Source organism: Berkeleyomyces rouxiae, assembly GCF_048999995.1.
Source record: "Berkeleyomyces rouxiae strain 22BRR77 chromosome Unknown BrBRR77_ptg000008l, whole genome shotgun sequence".
Classification (NCBI taxonomy): Eukaryota; Fungi; Ascomycota; class Sordariomycetes; order Microascales; family Ceratocystidaceae; genus Berkeleyomyces; species Berkeleyomyces rouxiae.
Genome location: NW_027396498.1, coordinates 788383 through 809725, shown reverse-complemented (window position 1 = coordinate 809725; position 21343 = coordinate 788383). Strand labels below are relative to the sequence as shown.

The window sequence follows — 21343 nt, the reverse complement described above, 5'->3', positions numbered from 1 at the left end:
AGGCTATGAAAAAAAAAAAAACAAGTTCCCCAGAAACACCTATGCCCCGTCTAAAAGAAGTCACGTCATCTTCATGTGCGATCAATGAGAAATGTACTGGAAGCACGCCGACACATCGTTCTCATCACTCTCCTGCCGCAGCAGCAGATCCTGTATCTTGGACAGCCCGTCTTTGATGAAATGATTCCACGTGCTCGTGTCACCGTAGAGCATTGCAGGCGCCTTGACAAACTGGCGGCCGTCGGGCTTGCAGCGCTTGCACTTGAACGTGTCGTGGGTGTCGGAGCGCGTGCCAGGGCGGTACTGGAACAGCTCGCGCAGACTGTCGAGCGAAAAGTGGCGCTCGACGTCTTCGGCGCTGTCGACGACGCACGACGACAAACTCTGCTTGTGGCTCTGGCGCTGGAAGATTTTCTCCTCGATGGTGCCGGTGGCGATGAAGCGGTACACGAAGCAGTCCTTTTTCTGCCCGTCACGCCACACACGCGCGAGGGCTTGCTGGTCGGACGCTGGGTTCCAGTCGGGATCGAAGAGGACGAGGCGGTTGGCGCCGATAAGATTGATACCGCAGCCTCCAGCCTTGGAACTCAGGAGGAAGACAAACTCGGGGCCCTCTGGATCGTTGAAGCGGTCGACTAGTTTCTGACGCTTGCTAATGTTCATTGTTCCATCCAGACGCAGACAGCCGTATTGGCGATTACGGCAAAGGCGCTCGAACAAGTCCAGTGTTTGCGTGTAATTGCTGATGAGCACAATCTTGTCGTTGGTATCCGCGCGGATGCGTGCCAGCATGCGGTCCAAGACTTGCATTTTTCCAGAGTACCATGGTTTGACTTCACGGTCTCTTCCACGTGCATCCTTGGGCACGTAATCATCCGGCCATGTACTCTCGGAGCCGGGAAGATCCTCGCTGATGTTGAGTAGGTCAGGATGATTGCAAAGCTTTTTCAAAATGTTGATAGCTTTGAGGGGCTGAGAGCCTTTACCACGTAGAAGTGCTTGAATGTCAGGACTGGTGATGAAGTAGTTGTACAAGTCAAGTTGAAAGGGTGCCAGGTTGCAGAATACAACATGTTCGTACTTGACGGGAAGGTATTTGGATAGAATATCGTTGGTACGGCGAATGATGAACTTGTTGACGATGCCAAGAAGCTCGGCCAAGCACTCGTCGCCCTTTTGGCGCTCTAGCTCCGTTGCATCTGCATCACGGCCCCGCAGAATGGAAAGTTCAAAACGTCTGCGAAACTCTATGCGCGTGCCTAGTAAGTCGGGGTTGGCGAAGCTGATAAGCGAAAAGTACTCGGAGAGATCGTTCTGAATAGGCGTTCCCGACAGGATGACACGCCGGGTCACATTCAGGCTGTTGAGGGCACTGAACGTTTGACTATCGCCATTTTTCAAACGATGACCCTCGTCACAGAGCATCAGTCCAATTTTGGTGTGCTTCAACTCCTCGACGTTCAAACGCAGCGTCTCGTACGATACAATAATAACCGGTCGAGTCACGGCTCTTCCAGAGGATATGGCCCATTGCCTTAGTTGACGAGTAAGTTCTTCTTTGGAGGCCTTTCCATCGATGGCAAAGGGCGTGATGGCATCTGCACCCAGCCATTTGACCAATTCATTGGCCCAATTGCGCACTAAACTGGAAGGGCAGGCAACAATGGCTTTTTGGATAGTGGGCTTTCCAGCGTCGGGGGACTGCTTTAGAAGTGTCCACAGAAGGGTGATGCACTGGAGGGTTTTTCCCAAACCCATTTCATCAGCCATAATACAGCCATTGGCCTTTTCATCAATCATGCCAGTGACACAACGGTACATGAACTTGACACCCTCCACCTGATGAGGACGTAAAACTTTGGAGAGACGAGGATCGATGACAACCGGGACACGAGGGTGGTCGCCCTCGACCTTTTTCTTGATGCCCAAAATCTCCGCGAGGCTTTTGTGTACCAGTGGTGCATCCAATTCCTCAGTGGGAGTCTCTTCTTGAGTACCAGGTGTCTTTTCTGCTGCTTTGGCTTCCTCTATATCCTTGGGCTTCTGGTCGATAGTAGGGTCATAGAGGACAATGGCAAATTCGCCACTGGGGTCATGAAGCGGCTTCGCAATAAAATTGGCGCCTTGCCGAAGGCCCAGTGTGGGGGGTGGACGATTAGAGGTAAAGTTGACCGAGTCTTTGTTGATAAGAGGGACATTGAAGCGTTTTCTAAACACTTGGTCTTTGTCCTTGGCCTTGAAGACGCCGTACTTGTTGGCTTCACGGGTTGCTAGTCCCAGACGATCGGAGTTGGACCAAGCCACGCTGCCATCCTCGGCAGTATCTGTACCACTGTAGTCAACCTTGCGCTTTTTGCGGGAGGGCCGGTCTGTCGCGGGCGACGGTGATGCTGTTCCAGGACATCTGAAAGGCCTGAAGAGCTTATCGCGGGCGCCCTGGGCAGGCTGCCAGCGACCAGGCCGAGGAGTTGATTTAGAGACGGCAGTCGGAGTACCGCTGCCGGCAATCGGCGTGCCAGGGGCGGAGGCGGTCCTGGAGGCGGGTCAGTGTGGATGCCCGTGTCAAGCTGGATAAGAGGGTACTTACATAATCGTCAAAAAGGAGACGGAGCGTCGCGCCAAAAGGGAAAATTGAGCAAAGTTCGGCGAGTGGAAAAGGAAGAGGAAAAGAATCAGAGTTGTGTAAGAGATGCCCAGCAGGCACAGAAATTTCTTCGGTCGCTTGTTTGCTCTGGCGGCGGCTCTTTCTCTATTTGGAAACGGGTTGGCTGCCTATTCGCGCCTGCCGAGCCTCCCGCGACCGTCTAGACCGCGCTGACAAACATTGCGAGCAGAGATGGTCAAGTCGCGAGGGCGACGCGGAGTCACGTGGTGCTGAGAACCCGCTTAGTCATGCAGGTACCAGCACGACCAGGCTCGCATTTCCGCCTGTTCCATTTGGCAGTTGGCGGCCTCCCGGGAGTGGGTCCGACAGGGGACTTGACGTCTCGACAGATGCGTGTGGTTGGCTGGCGGGCGCTTGGGTGTTCTGTGCCTTCCGCCTTCTGTGCTTGCTCGTGCTGCGCTGCACCGTGGTTGGCTGGTCGTTCCTTCGCTTCTGACGATTCCAGCGCTGCAGCTTCCTTGTTGAGATCGCCTGCCTGTTTCTACAGTCTTGCGCTACTAATTTTTTCCCTCTTATGCTGGAAAATCACTTCTTTTGTCATCTTCTTGTTTATGCAACTATCACCACACGGTGCATTCTGCCCGGAACTCGCCAATCTCAGCGTCTTGGTCGCAACCCGCGCAAAAACAAGCTTCAGAGCTTCCCGTCCATCCACCCAATCAAGCGTCCCTCGATCTCAATTGGCCCTTCCCTTACTTTCCCTCCGTTATCCACCCAGACCAGCCTTTAATACTGCCCTGCTGTCGTATTTACCGCGAGGCACCAACCCGCTGCCATCGCATCCTCTCCCCACTAGGCCCGTCGCTCCACCCTGTGTACAGCTCCCCCGCGACCAATGACCTCCAATCCAGGGTTGGCGGACAACGCGACTTCGACGTCAGACCCAACCAATCGTGATGTCGCCATGGTAGACGCCAAAAAAACACCCGATGCGCCGTCGCAAGCGCTATCTCAGAACGAGCGCAGGCCGGATACGAGTGCGGACAATCGCGGTGACAATCGAGACGGCGATGCTGATGCTGATGGCGAGGCTGATGCGATGGACCTTGATGCCGCGCAAAGTCAAAAGCTTGCGCAGCGCAACCTGCTGGACGTCATCCATGACACTTCGACCTTTCTCTGCGAATACAAGGAAGAGTGAGTGGCCCCATGCGATCACCCTGCTTGTGTTTTCTCCTTCTTGTACCTTGATTTCTGACACTGCGTGAACAGAGGCGAAGACGAAGAGCTGGCCATTGGCTTCCAGCGCATTCCCAACAAGCGCCTGCTACCCTCGTACTTTGAGGTTATATCCACCCCCGTTGCTTTTAGCACAATTAGAGTATGTGACATGCAATCAATTAATCCGCCATGCGCTAGGCCCTGTGTACCAGTCCCATGCATACTAACAGTACTGCTTCTCCCAGAGCAAAATACTTCGAAAACAATACACTGCATTTTCCGAATTTGTCCGTGACGTTGCTCAGATTTGCCACAACGCGCAAGTCTTCAACCGCCCATCTGCCGGCATTTTCGGCGCCGCAGTGCGTCTTCGTGAGCTCTTTGTATCCGAACTAAACAACATGGCCGAACGTAGAATCATCAGTGGTGAAGACGCCAAGCTGCCAGATTTGGGTGATCTTCCCTCGGCCGATGAGTCTAGCGGCGGCGAGGAAGAGGAAGAAGAAGACGAGGAGGAAGAAGAGGAAGAGTCGACCGATGAAGCGCGCGTCAAGCGGCGCAAACCAAATGGCGAGACTGGGAGACGTCGCGGTCGCCCTCCGAGAGTCCTCACGCCTACTGAAGCACGCATTAATGCGATAATCAAGGGCATCCGCAACACCGAGGACAGTGATGGGGAGCTTCTCATTGAACCATTTGAAAAGCTTCCAGACAGAGCCGCCAACGCACACTATTACCAGGTCACCACCCAACCAATCTGCCTAGAGCAGATCAAGCGCAAGGCCAAGCGCAAGAAGTACCGCGCTGTACAGGATGTCTTGCGCGATCTGACAACAATGTTCACCAATGCCATCAACTACAACCAGCAAGACAGCGAAATTTACCAGGCTGCGATCAAGCTGCTCTCTAGGGTGTCGGAACTTGCCAACGAACAAACATCAAAGCCCGACAACTCATTCCGCGACGACTCTGGCCGCCTACCTCTGACCGAGGCCATCCACAATGCCGCAACATGGAGGATTGGTGACTGGGTGCATATTCACAATCCAAACGATTCGACCAAGCCCATTGTGGCGCAAATCTTTCGAATGTGGATGGACAACGCCAAACAAACATGGGTCAATGTCTGCTGGTACTACCGACCCGAACAGACAGTACACCGCTACGACAAGATGTTTTACCCGCGGGAGGTGGTCAAGACAGGCCAGTTTCGTGTCCATCGCATCGAGGAGATCACTGACTCATGTTTTGTCATGTTTATTGGCCGCTATAACAAGGGCCGCCCACGCGGTCTCGGAGCCGACAAGATGATTTACGTCTGCGAGAGCCGCTACAACGAGGAAAAGTGCAGCTTCAAGAAAATCAAAACGTGGGCTTCATGTCTCCCCGATGAAGTCCGTGACAAGGACTACGAAATGGACCTGTATCCGGCGCCCAAGGCGCCCATGGTCAAGATCATCAGCCCCATCACACACCTTCTGCGCTCAGATGCCCAGGAGAGCGATCCTCTACCCAAGCCCAACTGGGGCAATCCGCAGGCGCCACCAATTGTAGGCGGCGTACACAAACGGCCGCGGGCCTCAAATGTAAGTTACTTTCACCATGTCTACCCATCACAGCGGTCTGGCCGTTCCTCTAGCGAACCCTAACCCACACAACCCTAAACACACCAACCCCCTTGTCACTTTTTTCTCGCGTGCCTGCCCTTCCTGGCACCTTTCTTTTCAAGCCGACACCCTCAATTTCGCGCTTTGTTTTTTTTCTGGCTTGCGCGTCATAGTGCCTTGCCCTTCTCCCTTTAGCCATTCATTGTGATTTCCCGCCATTTTACGCCCATCCACGAGCCTGATTAACATTTTTGCGTATTTTTTTGTCTCTAGGACTCGCCTCCTCCGCCATTAGAAGCCTCGATATCGGCCCCTCTGCAACAGCCCAGCCCTCAGCGCATTCCTCCTGCCCAGCACGCGCAGCCGCCGATCCCACCCCACGGCTACCATTCCAGTCCCGCACCAGTGCCAGTACAAATGGCTGCGTCCAATTCTGCTCCCCCTAGCCAGCCACCCTTCATGGTTGCTCCCGGTCAGCCGCCAATGCAGTATCACGGTCACCCACATCCCCTTGCGCAACCTCACCCACACCCCATGGCCGTACAACGGCCGCCGCATCAGCAACCCCCGCCGTTGATGCAGCCCCATTCGCATTTCCAGGCTCCCGTTCAGCACCAGATGCCTCCGCAGATGTCCACCATGTCGCGTCCGGTTCCTGTGCCTGTTCCCATGTCCATGCCTCCAGCCGCATATCAAGGAGCGCCGAGCGGCCAGCATCCCAGCCGGCCCATTATGCCCCCACACGCGAACCCCGGGTACCAGGCGCAGTTTGTGCCGCAGCAATTTCCCCCGCGAATGGCTCCTCAGGCACAGCCACAACCACCACAGCAGCTCCCCATGCAGCCCCGCCCGGCTCCGATGTCCATGGCGCCCGCTCCCGTAGTCGCACACCCGCCGCCTATGCCACCACAAAACCACATGCCAGCCTCGCGCTTCGAAGTGTACACGCTGACGGACGAATCCAACGAAAAAATACCAAAGTCGCTCTCAGAAAACTTCCACACCGACGAAAAGGGCCACATCCTGTTTTTTGCTGCACCGCCGCTAGCACGGCCACACGCCGGAAAGTCCCGCCAGGCCGTTGCACTCGGCCATTCAGCGCGCTATCTAGCTGGGCGTGAGGAATGGCTTGCTGAGCGCGAGCGGAAGCGCAAATGCCGCGACAATGCGTTGAAAGAGAAGGAAGAGCAGGAGCGCGCCTCTCGCGAGGCAGAAATCCAAGAACAAACTGATCAGGCCGTCAATCTGACAGCCAGCATCATCGGAAAGTGGTGTCAAGTCAATCTGCAGGAAGCACAAAAGCTAGGGGCCTCTGCTCCCGCGCAGGCATAAACAACATGCATGGTGAGTCTGTTGATGGAAAAGCAGTTGGGGGTGGGGGCGAGGGAAAGTTGGGAGTCTTGCGTGTGAGAATTAGCATGCAGTTATCTTTCTTCCGTGATATTGTGCTGCCAGGATATTGGCACAAGGCGTTTTGATTTTCTTTTTTCAATTGATCCGATTTGATGGTTTGAGTACTAGCTGCTGGCATTGAATGATGGTCTCCATCTAACCCTATCTATCAACCCTACTGTTACAGACCATTGCTGGTAGTTAGTTATTAGTTGGACCCCTGCTCAATGAACGTGTCCACAATTCTCATTCGCCGCTTTTAGAAGCTCTAGCAGACGGAAGCTTTGGCTCTGGGTTCGCTTCCGATGCTGGAGGAAGCTCCATTTCTTCTCGAGCCATCAATCCTGATAGCATCTACATGTGATGGATGAGCAAAGAGCGATTTGATATCGTTGAGCTTTTATTACGTCCGCAGAGTAATCAGAGTCTCTTCTCTCACGCTGCTCGCCTTGGCGCATGTCTTCATCCCTCTCTCTCCGCATAACTATCGCTATAGGAAACCGACAAGCCTCGAGAGACCCTGCCGCCGCACAAAGCCTTGACCGTCTCGACCGAGAGCAAACATGTGGCAGCTTGGCGTGGTTGCCGCACTCATAGCGGCAGTGCCCGCTTCTGCAGTGCCGGCCGTTGACATCTCCATGCAAGCAGCCTTTCCATCGCCGCCGTATCTTCTAGAACTGATGTAAGCTTTGTCTGCCGGGCTTGACCTCTAAACAAATCATACTGACCCAACCGTGCCTCTGCCGTGTAGTGAGACTGCCGCGGGAGAAAACGCCACCGCGTATTATCCAATCCTCGACAAAGTCGCAAACGGCTACTTCGACGGCCTGTCATCCGACAAGGCGCTGTACGACGCCTTCTTGAGGCTTTTGACCGACGACGGCCACATCACCAGGGCTGATGTGCTTTCAACTTTCAAGTTTGCTCTGTCTATGCGCACGGCTGCTCCGCGCGTGGAGGCTCACTACCAATACTATGCCACCGGCGTTGAGCCTCGGCTTGGCACACATGCATCCGACGAGGCCTGCGACGCCTGGGCTCTGGTTGACGGCCAGCGATACTGTTCTGCCGACGATATCCAAGCTAAGGACAGGGGAGCTGTGATGGGCGGTTTGCAGGCTGCAACGCTACCATTCGACCGAGTCATCGGTGCCGGTCCTCCGGCTGTACTATATGCTGATGTTACGGAGCCATCGTTCCGCCCCCTCCACAAGGCCATGATGGCTGCTGCCCGGAAGGGCGATATCTCCTATCGCCTGCGCCATCGTCGGACTACTAAAGAAGACGCTCTGGAGCCGTTGCCAGTCAATGGATATGGAGTCGAGCTTTCACTGAAGCGCACAGATTACATCGTCATTGACGACCGCGAAACAAGCGATGACTCAGCAACCAAGGAAGCCGACGATTCTCGGGTCATTCTCGACACCGAAGAAGAAGTAGCTGATCTCAAGCCGCTCAGCAAAGCCGAGGTGCTCAACCTTGGCCTTAGCACTGCCTCGTACATTATGCAGAGCCCGAACCCGTTTGATACGCTGGTCAAGGTCTCGCAAGACTTCCCCAAATACTCCACCAAGTTAGCTGGTCATGAAGTTTCCAAGGAGCTGTTTTCCAAGAGCCGGATGAGGGACAAAAACACACCTGCTGGTCGCAACATGATGTGGGTTAACGGCGTGCAGCAGATTGAGCGTCAAATCGAGCCGTTCAATCTATTGGAGACGCTGAGACGCGAGCGCAAGCTGATCCAGGGCGTGAGAAGCTTGGGGTTGAATGCTAAACAAGCTAACGCTTTGCTGGGCCACAACGCCATCACCAGCTCCAAGATTAGCGAAGATGGTGTCAGATATGACTGGAGAGATGATTTGGAAGACAACAAGGTCATTATCTGGATGAACGATCTAGAAAATGACGAGCTGTACGAGCAATATGACCGGAGTGTTAAGGCATTGTTGAAGCAGAACTTTGGCCAGATTCCTCCTATTGCTAGAAATGTCTTCAACCTGATCGTCCCCATTGACTTTACCAACCCTGACGATGTCTCGCTTGCTGGACAGCTCTGGGGCTTTTCCCAGCGCGGACTGCCCATCAGATTTGGCATCGTTCCTTTATTGCCATCAGATACTGCCACTGATATCAGCAAGATTCTTTACCATCTGTACCGCAAGTATGGGTTTGGCATCATGATGGAGTACGTTGGCGAGGCTGGTTTGCCAGGAACCCAGGGTATTCAAGCCGGAGTCTTTGCTACAGTTGTGGCAAAGGCAACCGGTGATGATGAAGACGAAGCTGCCACTACTGCTGCGGAAATTATTGCCGGCCCCCTTTCAGCCAGCCAGATCACGAAGACGCGCAGCTGGATCAAACGCATGGAGGCATCTTCAACAGTTCCCCCTTTCTTGATCAATGGTGTCATGCTACCTCGTACCGATAAATGGATGCAGTCCATGAGCCAACGCATTCAGATGGATCTGCACATGATTCAGAAGGCTGTACATGAAAAGGAGTTGACTGACGACGATGTTCCCCTGGAGTTCTTTTTGAAGGGCGCTCCCACCCGACGTAACAAGTACATCAACCCCTCTGGCGAAAAGGACCCTCGTATCCTAGACGTGAGTAAGCTGTACTCTGAGCACACGGACCTATTCGGCAAGATTGCTGCTATCGAGCCGGTGGCGGGGGGTACCAAGGAAAACTGGGCTGCCATGTCCCTCGTGGCTGACTTGACAAGCGATGCTGGCCTTGAACTGCTTTTGAGTGCATTCGCATTTGCCGAGGCCAACGAGGGTGTTCGCCTCGATATTATTCACAACCCCGTACAGACCTTTGGTGCTTCTCTAGTCAACGAGGCCCTGATCACCAACGACCCTGACGCGGATAATATCAGTGAGCTAAGAAGTCACCTCCAGACGGACGGACAGACTCCCGACGAGGCCTTTGATATTGCTCTTGATTCCTTCCTATCGGCAACCAACATCCAGGCTGGAACCAATGTAATCATTCTCAATGGTCGTGTCATTGGTCCCATTGCACCCGAAGACGCATTTACCCGGGAAGACTTTGAGCAATTCCTTCTCAACGAACGCCGCGTCCGAATTCTCCCCGTATACGCAGCTATGGATGACCTTGAGTTGGGCGATATTGTCAGCCAGCCTCTCGAGGTGGCGAAACTAACCTCTTTGACGGCACTATCTACAATCAGCGATCTTCCGCAAGGCGTTTTTGAATCCGCTTCTACGATTCGTACCAGCTTGTGGAGCGATTGGGACAAGAGCTACGCATCCTTTGAGGTTGGAGATGCTACCGAGTCCAACGTGCATATTGTTGTTCTCCTGAACCCGGTCAGTGAGCAGGGACAACGCTGGGCTGGTATCCTCAAGGTTCTTTCAGAGCTGGATGGAGTGTACATCAAGGTTTTCCTGAACCCCCAAGACAAAATGACCGAGCTTCCGTTGAAGCGTTTCTGGCGTCATGTTTTGGGCTCACAGCCAACGTTTGATGCCGAGACTGGCAAGGTTGAGAAGCTTCATGGCCTGTTCAAGGGGCTCCCCTCGGAAGCACTGCTCAATGCTAAGCTGGATGTGCCTCCCCTCTGGCTTGTCGCACCCAAAGCCTCGGTCCACGATCCCGACAACATCAAGCTCAGCAACGCAAAGGGCAATGTTGAAGCGGTCTACGAGCTTCAAAGCATTTTGATTGAAGGCCATTCACGTGACGGCGCTACGACACCTCCGCGCGGCGCACAATTAGTGCTAGCTACGGAAAAGAATCCCCATCAGGAGGACACCATTATCATGGCCAACATTGGCTACTTCCAGTTCAAGGCAAACCCGGGTTTCTACAACATCCAGCTTCTCCCAGGCCGCAGCTCGGAGATTTTCAAGATTGAGAGCGTCGGGGCTAAAGGCTTCCGGCCTGCTGCAGGCGACGAGGGCACTGAAGTCTGCGTCATGAGCTTCCAGGGCAAGACGCTGTTTCCCCGGCTTGTTCGTAAGCCTGGCATGGAATCAGTCGATGTTTTGGAAGGGGGAGATGAAGACAGCTCTCTTTTTACTAAAGGCAAGAAGCTAGCATCAGGCCTGGGCCTCTTTGGCAACAAGAAGAAGGACGCGTTGGCTCAGCAGCAGGAAAAACAGGCTGAAATCAACATCTTTTCCGTTGCTAGCGGGCATTTGTACGAGCGGATGCTCAACATTATGATGGTCAGTGTGATGAAGAACACTAACCACACGGTCAAATTTTGGTTCATTGAGCAGTTCCTGTCGCCGTCGTTTAAGGATTTCATCCCGTCGCTGGCGGCTGAGTACGGATTCAAGTACGAAATGGTGGCGTACAAGTGGCCGCACTGGCTGCGCGGGCAAAAGGAAAAGCAGCGCGAGATTTGGGGCTACAAGATTCTCTTTTTGGATGTGTTGTTCCCGCTGTCGCTGGACAAGGTCATCTTTGTCGACGCGGACCAGGTGGTTCGCACCGACATGATTGACTTGGTCAACGTCGACCTTGAGGGCGCGCCGTACGGCTTCACGCCCATGTGCGACTCGCGCGTAGAAATGGAGGGCTTCCGGTTCTGGAAGCAGGGCTACTGGGCCAACTACCTGCGCGGGCGGCCGTACCACATCTCAGCGCTCTACGTGGTCGACCTGAAGCAGTTTCGGCGCCTGGCAGCCGGCGACCGGCTGCGACAGACGTACCACTCGCTCAGCGCCGACCCCAACTCGCTGTCGAACCTCGACCAGGACCTGCCCAACCACATGCAGTTCCAGCTGCCCATCCACAGCCTGTCGCAGGAGTGGCTCTGGTGCGAGACGTGGTGCAGTGACGAGAGTCTCAAGGATGCACGCACCATTGATCTGTGCAATAACCCGCAGACAAAGGAGCCAAAGCTCGAGCGTGCGCGCAGACAGGTGCCCGAGTGGACGCAGTACGACGATGAGATTGCGGCGGTGGACCGGAAGAGACGCGGAGTGGTGGTGGAGGGGGATGTGGGTGCAGAGAAGGCGGAAGAGGCGGGACAGAAGAACACCAAGAGCAGGACGTGGGAGGAAGATCCTGCAGCAGCGACAGGGAAGGACGAGCTGTGAGGCAGGGAGGAGAGGTGTATTGATATCATGAAGTGTACATAACTACATTGTACTACTTGGTTGTAGGTAGTTAACTAGCTTAAGAAGAGGTTGTATCACCAGACCCTAACCCTGTACGGCTAGTTATCGGGGTCTTCCGCGGCCACCTTGTCCACTATTTAAGTGGGGCAGACTCCAAGCTGCAGGGCAGCTTCAGAGCCCCACTTGGAAGGTGTACAGACCAAAAGGGACACGCATCAGTTTGTTGCGACTTGGCCTCAGAGAGAGAGAGGGAGAGACACAGAGAGAGAGGATTTGGGGTTGGGGCTTGAGCTCTCGGTGGGTGGAGCTTGGGTAGAGAGAGTGGAATAGAGAGTGGAATAGAGAGTGGAATAGAGAGATTGTAAGAGAGAGAGTTTCTATTGTATGTGTCTGCTAGTGCTCCTGTTTCCATCAAAGCTTGCCCTGTAGCTTTCCTCAACGTGGCAGCTCGCCCCTACACGCCCACCCTATCGAGCTCCATTTTTTGCTGCTCCAGGCGGTCAGCCTCTCTGTGGCGGCCCTAAATCCCAACCCGGCTAGCAGGCAACCCCCCTGAAGCTCTCGTCCAACTGTCCATCTCATCATCACCACAACTCGCTGTTCTCTTCTCCGGCCCCATTCCCTCCCTCCCATCTCCCCATCGCCGGCCAGCCATTGAGTGCAATTGAATTGACGACCCGACCAGCACCGGCACAGCTTTAATTCTTGTTTCTTTTGCGCTTTTACTTGCCCCTCCTCTGGCGTCTGCTCTCTCGGACGTGTGCGGCCTCGTTTGTTCGTCTCCTTTTTTTCTTTTTCTACAGCCACCACACATCTCGAGCGGCGCTGGCGCTTTCATCATGTCCACCACCTCGTCCATGTTGACAAAGGTACGCGAGCCTTGCCCTGTCTGGCCCTCGATGGGCTTTATCCTCCCCCTCCCTCTGCCCGCCCCGGCCCGAACGCTCGCCCGCTCGCTCCGTCTCGCCGGGCCGCCGGCCCTGCGTCGCATCTCCGAAGCCCCAATGCTAACACGTCCTTGGTGCTCTGCAGTTCGAGTCAAAGTCCTCGCGGGCTAAGGGCATCGCCTTCCATCCCAAGCGGTGAGCTCTGCCCCTTGCCTGATATTTCTCTGTGACCCTCCGAGCTGCTGGCCCCCGCCCGCCCGCCTGCCTTGCTGTCCTTGCCGGGCAGCTCGCAGCCTGCCAGACATCTGACGGCCACGTCCCCCGAACCACCATCTCGCATACTAACACTGACCCCCCTGCTCCCACAGGCCATGGATCCTCGTGTCTCTCCACTCCTCCACCATCCAGCTCTGGGACTACCGCATGGGCACATTGATTGACCGCTTCGAAGAGCACGATGGCCCCGTCCGAGCTGTCGACTTCCATCCTACACAGCCGCTGTTCGTCAGCGGTGGCGATGACTACAAGATCAAGGTCTGGTCGTACCAGTCCCGGCGGTGTTTGTTCACCCTCAACGGCCATCTCGACTACATCCGCACCGTCTTCTTCCACCGCGAGCTGCCGTGGATTGTGTCATGCTCCGATGACCAGACCATCCGCATATGGAACTGGCAAAACCGGTCTTTGAGTGAGTTCGCCAGCTCTTCCCGGAGCTGTCCCTGCTTGAGGTCCCTGGCCAGCTGCTAACACTGTCTCTCTCTCCCCTCCAGTCTGCACCATGACCGGCCACAACCACTACGTCATGTGCGCCCAGTTCCACCCCAAAGAAGACCTTGTTGTCTCTGCCTCCCTCGACCAGTCTGTCCGTGTGTGGGACATTTCCGGCCTGCGCAAGAAGCACTCGGCCCCGACATCCTCGCTCTCATTTGAAGACCAAATGGCTCGACGCAACCAGGAACAGGCTGACATGTTCGGCAATACCGATGCCGTCGTCAAGTTTGTGCTCGAGGGCCACGACCGTGGTGTCAACTGGGTCGCTTTCCACCCCACCATGCCTCTAATTGTCTCTGCTGGTGACGACCGCCTTGTCAAGCTGTGGCGCATGAGCGAGACCAAGGCCTGGGAGGTCGACACCTGCCGCGGCCATTTCCAGAATGCCTCGGCCTGCCTGTTCCATCCCCACCAAGATCTGATCCTGTCGGTTGGCGAGGACAAGACCATTCGTGTCTGGGATCTCAACAAGCGCACTGCCGTGCAATCCTTCAAGCGAGAGAACGAGCGCATGTGGGTTATTGCCGCCCACCCCGAAATCAACCTGTTTGCAGTTGGCCACGACAACGGTGTCATGGTCTTCAAGCTGGAGCGTGAGCGCCCCGCCAGTGCCATCCACCAGAACTCGCTATTCTACATTACCAAGGACAAGCACGTCAAGTCGTATGATTTCAAGAAGAATATCGAGGGTCCTACGCTCACCGTCCTCAAAAAGCTCGGCTCCGCCTGGATTCCTCCTCGCACCATGTCATACAATCCTGCTGAGCGCTCCATCTTGGTCACCTCCCCTGCCGATGGCAACTCATACGAGCTTATCAACCTGCCCCGCGAAGGCTCCGGCGCCCTTGAATCGCCCGACTCCAAGCGTGGCTCGGGTAACTCGGCCATCTTTGTTGCCCGCAACCGCTTTGCCGTGCTTGACACTGCTGCCCAGACCATCGATATCAAGGACTTGAGCAACAACGTAACTCGTTCCTTCAAGCCTCCTGCAGGCACCACCGACATCTACTTTGGCGGCACCGGAAACCTGCTCATCATCGCCCCGACTGCCGTCTACATGTACGACATTCAGCAGAAAAAGGTTACTGCTGAACATGCCGTCAACGGTGTCAAGTACGTGGTCTGGTCCAACGACAATCGCTACGTTGCTCTGCTGAGCAAGCACAACATCACCATCCTTTCCAAGTCGCTAGAGCACCTTAGTGGCCTTCATGAGACCATCCGCATCAAGAGTGCCTGCTGGGATGACACCGGCGTCCTGCTGTACTCAACCCTCAACCACGTCAAGTACACTCTTCTGAACGGCGATAACGGAATTGTCCGCACCCTGGACCAGACTGTCTACCTGGTACGCGTCCAGGGCCGCAACCTGTACTGTCTTGACCGCAGCGCCAAGCCGCGCCTGCTCCCCATTGACCCCACCGAGTACCGTTTCAAGCTCGCCCTGGTCAAGCGGAATTACGAGGAAATGCTTCACATCATCCAGAACTCTTCTCTTGTTGGCCAGTCCATCATTGCCTACTTGCAGAAGAAGGGCTACCCCGAGATTGCCCTGCAGTTTGTACAGGATCCTGCCACTCGCTTTGAGCTAGCCATTGAGTGTGGCAACCTGGATGTTGGCTTGGAGATGGCTCGTGAGCTGGACAAGCCTCAGCTGTGGCAGAGACTAGGTGCCGAGGCTCTATCCCACGGTAACCACCAAATCGTCGAAATGTGCTACCAGAAGCAGAAGAGCTTCGACAAGCTATCGTTCCTGTACTTATCCACCGGCGACCACAACAAGCTTGCTCGCATGGCCAAGATTGCCGAGCACCGTGGCGACTTTACCTCGCGCTTCCAAAACGCCATGTACCTGGGCGATGTAGAGGACCGCATCCAGATGTTCAAGGAGATTGACTTGTATCCCCTTGCCTACATCACCGCCAAGGCACATGGCCTCGAGGAGGAGTGCCAGGCTATCTTGGAGGCTACTGGCCTGACTGAGGAGGAAATCAACGTGCCTACTCTTGGAGGCCCCTTGTCTGTTCCCAAGGCCATCGTCCCTACCCATGCTGCCAACTGGCCTACCAAGGCATCGTCGCAGTCTGTGTTTGAGAAGGCGCTACTAGGCCAGGTTGAGGGCCTGTCGCTTGAGGATAACCAGGCTTCCGAAGACTTGATGGATGTGGATGATGAGGATGCAGCAGCCAACAAGGCTGCCGCCGGTGCTTCCGCTGCCCTTGAAGACGACGACGATGCTGCAGGCTGGGACATGGGTGACGATTCTGTTCCTGAGATTGAGGGCGATTTTGTCAACATTGAGAGCGCCGATGCTGGTGGCTCTGGCCTGAGCGAGGCCGAGCTGTGGGCTCGGAATTCGCCCCTGGCGGTGGATCATGTTGCTGGCGGCTCCTTTGAGACGGCCATGCAGCTGCTGAACCGCCAGGTTGGAGCCGTCAACTTTGCACCCATCAAGCCCCGCTTCCTGGAAGTGTTTTCTGCCTCCAAGACCTACCTGCCTGCGTCAACTGGTCTCCCCCCTCTGCCCAACTATGTCCGCAGAACGCTGGATGAGACCGACTCGCGGTCTGTCCTGCCCATTGTGCCGCGCGATCTTGAGCACCTTGCTACCCACGATTTGCAATCCGGATACGACGCCATGAAGGCCAACAAGCTGGAAGACGGCATCACCGTTTTCAAGGGCATCCTCCATGCCATCCTGATCAACGCTGTGTCAAGTGAAGCCGAAGTTGCCGAGGCCAAGAAGCTTGTGACGTCTGCTAGCGAATACGCCGTCGCCATGAGCATTGAGCTGGCTCGCCGTGCCCTGGGTACTCCTGCTGCTATTGCCGAGAACCCTGCGCTGCTGAAGCGCAGTCTAGAGCTGTCGGCCTACTTCACTATCCCCAAGATCGAGGTACCGCACAGACAACTTGTGCTGGGTGCGGCGATGCAGCAGGCGGTCAGAGCGAAGAACTACAACTCAGCACTGAGTTTTGCCAGCCGCATTATTGCTAACGGCGGATCCGGCAAGATTGTTGACAACGTAAGTGTATATATCGTGTCTTGCCTATCCTAACAACATGCTAACTAATAACCCTTCCAAACAGGCCAAGAAGACTAAGGCGCAGTGCGAGCGTAACCCCAACGACGCTGTCGAAATCGACTTTGACCAGTTTGCCGAGTTTGAGATCTGCGCGGCCTCCCACACGCCCATCTACAGTGGCTCAGCATTCGAGGAGTGCGCTTTCGACGGCTCCAAGTACCAGCCCAAGTTCAAGGGCCAGGTGTGCCGGGTATGCGAAGTGTGCGAGATTGGAAAGCACGGCAGTGGCCTGAAGCTGTTTGCGTAAAGGCCATGGAGCGAGTTTGTGTGTCTGTGGTAGCGGGGAGTTGGCCTGTGCTTGTTGTATTGGTTTTGAGAGGGATGGAGAGCGGAAAGTAACTGGGCTGTATTCCCATGTGATACTAGCACGCGCACACGCATCCAGGCTTTTATCGTTTGTCCTGTTGTTCATGTTTGCCATTGTCACCCCCCCTTTTTTTATATCTGGATGCCATTCGTTTTTGTCTGTTTGTATTTGCGGTTTATGTCTTTGTTCGTTTTGTTTCTTTTTGCTAGAGGCATTGAAAAGAAAATGGATATTGGTACGAAAATGAATTCTCGAGGATAGTCCTCGTTTTGTGTAGGGGAGTGTATGTTTGTCTATAACTAGTTATTCGCTTTTGAACTAGGCCGTTTAATCCCGCTCGCCCGTGTCTCAAGCCTCGGCGTCAAACGTCTTCACGCCGCCGGAATACGTCTTCATCACCTTTGCCTGCAGCAGTTTCTCCGCATTCCACTGCATATCAATCACCACGATATCTGCCCGCATACCCTTGCGCAGCGCGCCCACCTCGTTCTCATCAAACACACTGTACGCCGTGCCCGCCGTCGCCGCCGTGACAGCCTGCGCCAGCTCCAGCGCAAAGTGCGGGTTCACCGTCTCGGCGCACTCGGGCTCGCGGGCGGACCTACGCGTGGTGGCCGTGAACAAGTTGGGCAGCGGCTCCAGGGGGGCCGACGGCGCATCGCTGCCAATAGCCAGGACCGCGCCAGCGTCGGCAAACTCAGCGTACGCAAACGCGCGCGCGCAGCGCTCAGCGCCTAGCAGCCGCGGCCACTGGCGTAGAATGGCCGGGTCGGCGTGCACCGGGTGGATGCTGGCCGTGATGCCGAGCGCAGCGAGCCGCGCGACGTCGGCCGGCGCCGTCAGCTCCAGGTGCTCGATGCGCGGGCGCAGGCGCGCCGGCGCGTGCGCCGCAATCGCCTCCACCGCCACGTGCACCGTCTGGTCGCCGATGGCGTGCAGCGCGACCTGCAGGCCGAGGCGCGTGGCGTGCGCGACGGCCGGGCGCAGCATGGCTGCAGACCAGATGGGCTCGCCGGCCGGCGCGCCCGAGGCGTACGGCTGCTGCAGCGCGGCGGTGCAGGCGTCGATGACGCCGTCGCAGATGAACTTGATGCCGACGACGCGGCAGTCGGTGGCGCCGGTGGCGGTGCACTCAGCGCGCAGCGCGGCCGCGCGGTCAATCTCCGCCAGCGTGCTGGCCTCAGTCGGCTGCGGCATCAGGCACCAGTATGCGGCGAGGCGGACGGGCAGGGGGCCGGCGCGGCGGCGGCGCAGCTCGAGCACGGCGGCCCAGCCGCCTTCGTCCATGGCCATCTCGACCATGCCGGTGTAGCCGGCGGCGCAGTAGGCGTCGAGCGCGGCGGCCAGCGCGGTGACCTTGGCGTCCATGGAGGCAACGCGCGCCAGGTGCGGCCAGACAATGGTCATGACGGCGTTCTCGCTCATCAGGCCGGCAGGCGCGCCGGCGGCGTCGCGCGCGATGCGCCCGCCCGTCGGGTCCGGCATGTCGGCGACGCCCATCTCGGCCAGCGCCGCGGCATTGCACCACTGAAAGTGCAGGTCCTTGGACTCGATGAAGATGGGCCGCGGGTCAACGTCGGCGAGCGCCGCGGCCGTCGCCTGGTCGCCCGTCATGTGGTGCATCCAGTGGCCCGCGAGGATGCGCGGTACCTCCGGGTGCGCCGCCGCGTACGTCTTGAGCGTCGCCACAATGTCCGCCAGGTTCTCGCACTTGGCCAGCGACAGCTTCGTCATGCTCTGCCCCAGCGTCAGCAGGTGCATGTGCCCGTCGATGAAGCCCGGCAGCACCACTCTCCCCTGCAGGTCGACGGCCTCGGCAAAGCCGCTCTTGTCCGGGCCGCCGAGGGCGAGCATCTCCGGGTCCGATTCGGCGCCGACATGCAGAATGCGGCCGGACACCGAGTCAAACGCAATGGCGCTCTCAAAGTGGTGGTCGGGCTTGACCAGGCCCGAAGACTGGAACACACGAGCGTTGTAGAACAGAGTGGCCATGGGGGGCGGGAGATTCATAAATACACAAGAAAAAAAAGCGCCTAATAAAGAAAAAAAAAGAATTCCAGAAGGAAAGAGCAGCACAGTGCGGTCACATTTCTCCTCCCCGAGTCCTCTTCCACGGCGAGGCAACTGCCTATTTATAACAAGTCGTGGGCTTGCGGCCGACAAATGGCCTTGGAACCGCAGCGGCCCAAAGAGGAAAGAGCGAGGGAATCGTCCCACCCAACGGATCCCTCGCATTATCTCACGTCGTTGCGTAAACGGCAAGTGCCAGGAACAATGCTGGCAAACAGGGAAAGTAATGCCGAGCAGCAGCTTCAGACTGAGGCGTTTACACTGCTAGTGTGGCGTTGGGAAAAGATAAGATGTGGCGTCGTCTTTGGCCCCACTCTGTGACACGGTGTCAAGCTTCACCGGCCGCGGGGGTCATGACGCAAGCCCGAATATGTCTGTTTGGATGGTTCTCGGGGCGTCCTCTCAACCCTAATTCGCAGTCTCTGTTCTGTAACGCAGTTGTCTTGAGGGAAAAATAGAAACAAAGCTGATCATGTTGCTAGCAAACTCGTAACTTGTATCTCGACGCTGCCGTCTGCACTGCTTCCGCGGCTCCTGAGCCGACGATACTGCCCCCCCCCTCCTTCTCCTCCAGCTCCTCCCACCGACTTTACACAATGCTCTCCAGCCCCCGCCCGTAGCCTTGCATATTGGCAATCAGCTCTCTGCCCACAAAGGCATGCGGCAGGACCTCGTCGGCCGTCTCGCCGTCGCTATCGGAGTCGGCCGCGGCGGTGTCAGCCGCAACAGCAGCATCAGCAGCGTCGCTAAGCTTGGGAAAGACAATAAGGCCGTCGCGGATGGCCCAGTTGCGCCGGCGTGCAAACTGGATCACGGCGCCTTCGGACTCCATGAACAGCAGCGACTTGGCGGACAGAATCGACATGCTGGTGTAGGCGGACTCGCTGGAAGTGGCAATCTCGGAGCGGATGAGCTCCGATAGAATCTGCAGGGAAGAGAGAGAGGGGCTGTTAGAACCACGCAGGCCCATGGGGGGGGGGGGGGGGGGGGGGGGCAGGTCTAGTCATGTGACGGCCACACTTACCTCGGTGAACACGGCGTATTCCTCGCCGGGCACGTGCTTGCTTTGCAGTGCCTTCCACATCATATCATAGCGGCCCTCGGTCAGCCATCTTTCCAGCTGGATGGGATAGCCCAGGAACGGGTCATCGCTGAGCAGCTGGGCCAGCTGGGCGCTCGTAATAGTCTCGACCTCGCGGCCATCAACCAGCTTCTTAGGCACGGGCGCATTGAGCAGCGGCTCCATCTCGCAGCTAAACGTAGCATAGTCTGAGTTGCTCAGCAGCAGCAGCAGGTACAGGCCAATGATGCGGCGTTGCTGGGTAGCCTCGTCGGCCAGGATCCAGCGCGGCAGGGCCTCGTAGCACATTTTGGCCTGGAACACGTAAATGGCAAACTCCTTGATGTTCTTGCCGCGGATGGCCACCAGCGCGCCCAGCTCGTAGATCTCGCGGATGGCGCCCGTCACGGCCGCGCGGGCCGCATAGTCGGCCTCGCTCTCGCCCGAGGACCCGTCAGCCCGGCGGCTGAGCACGGCGCTCGGCGGCGTCAGTAGCTTGTGCTTGTGCAGCGCGAGCTTGGCCAGCGACACGGCCTTGTTGGCCTGGGCGAGCGACGAGGCCGCCTTGATCTTGTCGATGGCGGCGACGATCTCGGGGTCGACGGCCGGCGGTGAAGGCATGCTGGGCGGGTGTGCAGGTTTCGGTGCGGGGCGGGCCGGATCGGACTGTGTGCGTATACACGAAGGAATGGCCGGCGGCGGCAGTGGTTGTGGAGGCTGGTTCGGGTGCCGATTTTGGTGGTGGACGTGGGCAATTGAGAAGCGGCAAGGCAATTCGCGCGGTTGAGGAGCGGAAATCTAGAAAGAAGAAAAGAGAAGAAGAAAAAATAAACAAGCGTGAGAATCAAGATGAGAAGCAACACAAACAAAAGGCTGAAGATGAAGGCATCGGCGGCACGTCTCTTCCAGCAAGAACGGCAAGGCTGATGCAGCTTGCGTCAGGTCACAGCTGGCTAGTCCAGTCTAAGCCGGCCGTGATTGGTCCGTGCGGGTGTGGCGCCATAGCTTGCGCCACAGTCGACAAAGTGCGGCGCTTTGTACGACGTGCACAGACCCTTGTACTACGTGAAGCAACTCTCGATGTCCCTGGCTGCAAGTTGTCAAAAGGACGCATTTTCTGCATCAACTTATTTTCATGCAAATCAACTACTTTTTTTTTTCTTTTCTGATGCTCCATCGCACACTTCATCACGTTCAAAGTCATACATCTTCATGTTGTAGTAGAAAAAAAGTGGTCAAGTC

The 21343-nt window shown here is 56.4% G+C and overlaps 6 protein-coding genes across 6 annotated transcripts; 3 read left to right on the top strand and 3 right to left on the bottom strand.

Annotated features, from left to right (window-relative positions):
* Positions 1 to 81: 81 nt before the first annotated feature.
* Positions 82 to 2894, bottom strand: BROUX77_006382 (uncharacterized protein; the record flags this gene model as incomplete). Its single annotated transcript, XM_073751360.1, has 2 exons — positions 82 to 2533; positions 2869 to 2894. 2 exons carry the CDS (start codon positions 2892 to 2894, stop codon positions 82 to 84), a joined length of 2478 nt encoding a protein of 825 aa, XP_073603451.1.
* Positions 2895 to 3500: 606 nt separating this feature from the next.
* On the top strand, positions 3501 to 6765 carry BROUX77_006381 (uncharacterized protein; the record flags this gene model as incomplete). Its single annotated transcript, XM_073751359.1, has 4 exons — positions 3501 to 3802; positions 3878 to 3986; positions 4072 to 5412; positions 5707 to 6765. The coding sequence occupies 4 exons, from the start codon at positions 3501 to 3503 to the stop codon at positions 6763 to 6765; spliced, it is 2811 nt and encodes a 936-aa protein (XP_073603450.1).
* A 623-nt stretch (positions 6766 to 7388) lies between these two features.
* BROUX77_006380 (uncharacterized protein) lies at positions 7389 to 11900 on the top strand (the record flags this gene model as incomplete). Its single annotated transcript, XM_073751358.1, has 2 exons — positions 7389 to 7507; positions 7577 to 11900. 2 exons carry the CDS (start codon positions 7389 to 7391, stop codon positions 11898 to 11900), a joined length of 4443 nt encoding a protein of 1480 aa, XP_073603449.1.
* An 860-nt stretch (positions 11901 to 12760) lies between these two features.
* BROUX77_006379 (uncharacterized protein) lies at positions 12761 to 16911 on the top strand (the record flags this gene model as incomplete). Its single annotated transcript, XM_073751357.1, has 5 exons — positions 12761 to 12790; positions 12954 to 13003; positions 13177 to 13496; positions 13579 to 16604; positions 16669 to 16911. 5 exons carry the CDS (start codon positions 12761 to 12763, stop codon positions 16909 to 16911), a joined length of 3669 nt encoding a protein of 1222 aa, XP_073603448.1.
* Positions 16912 to 17319: 408 nt separating this feature from the next.
* Positions 17320 to 18963, bottom strand: BROUX77_006378 (uncharacterized protein; the record flags this gene model as incomplete). Its single annotated transcript, XM_073751356.1, has 1 exon — positions 17320 to 18963. One exon carries the CDS (start codon positions 18961 to 18963, stop codon positions 17320 to 17322), a length of 1644 nt encoding a protein of 547 aa, XP_073603447.1.
* A 667-nt stretch (positions 18964 to 19630) lies between these two features.
* On the bottom strand, positions 19631 to 20722 carry BROUX77_006377 (uncharacterized protein; the record flags this gene model as incomplete). The annotated part of the gene is made up of 2 exons (XM_073751355.1): positions 19631 to 19966; positions 20066 to 20722. The coding sequence occupies 2 exons, from the start codon at positions 20720 to 20722 to the stop codon at positions 19631 to 19633; spliced, it is 993 nt and encodes a 330-aa protein (XP_073603446.1).
* Between the last annotated feature and the right edge of the window lie 621 nt (positions 20723 to 21343).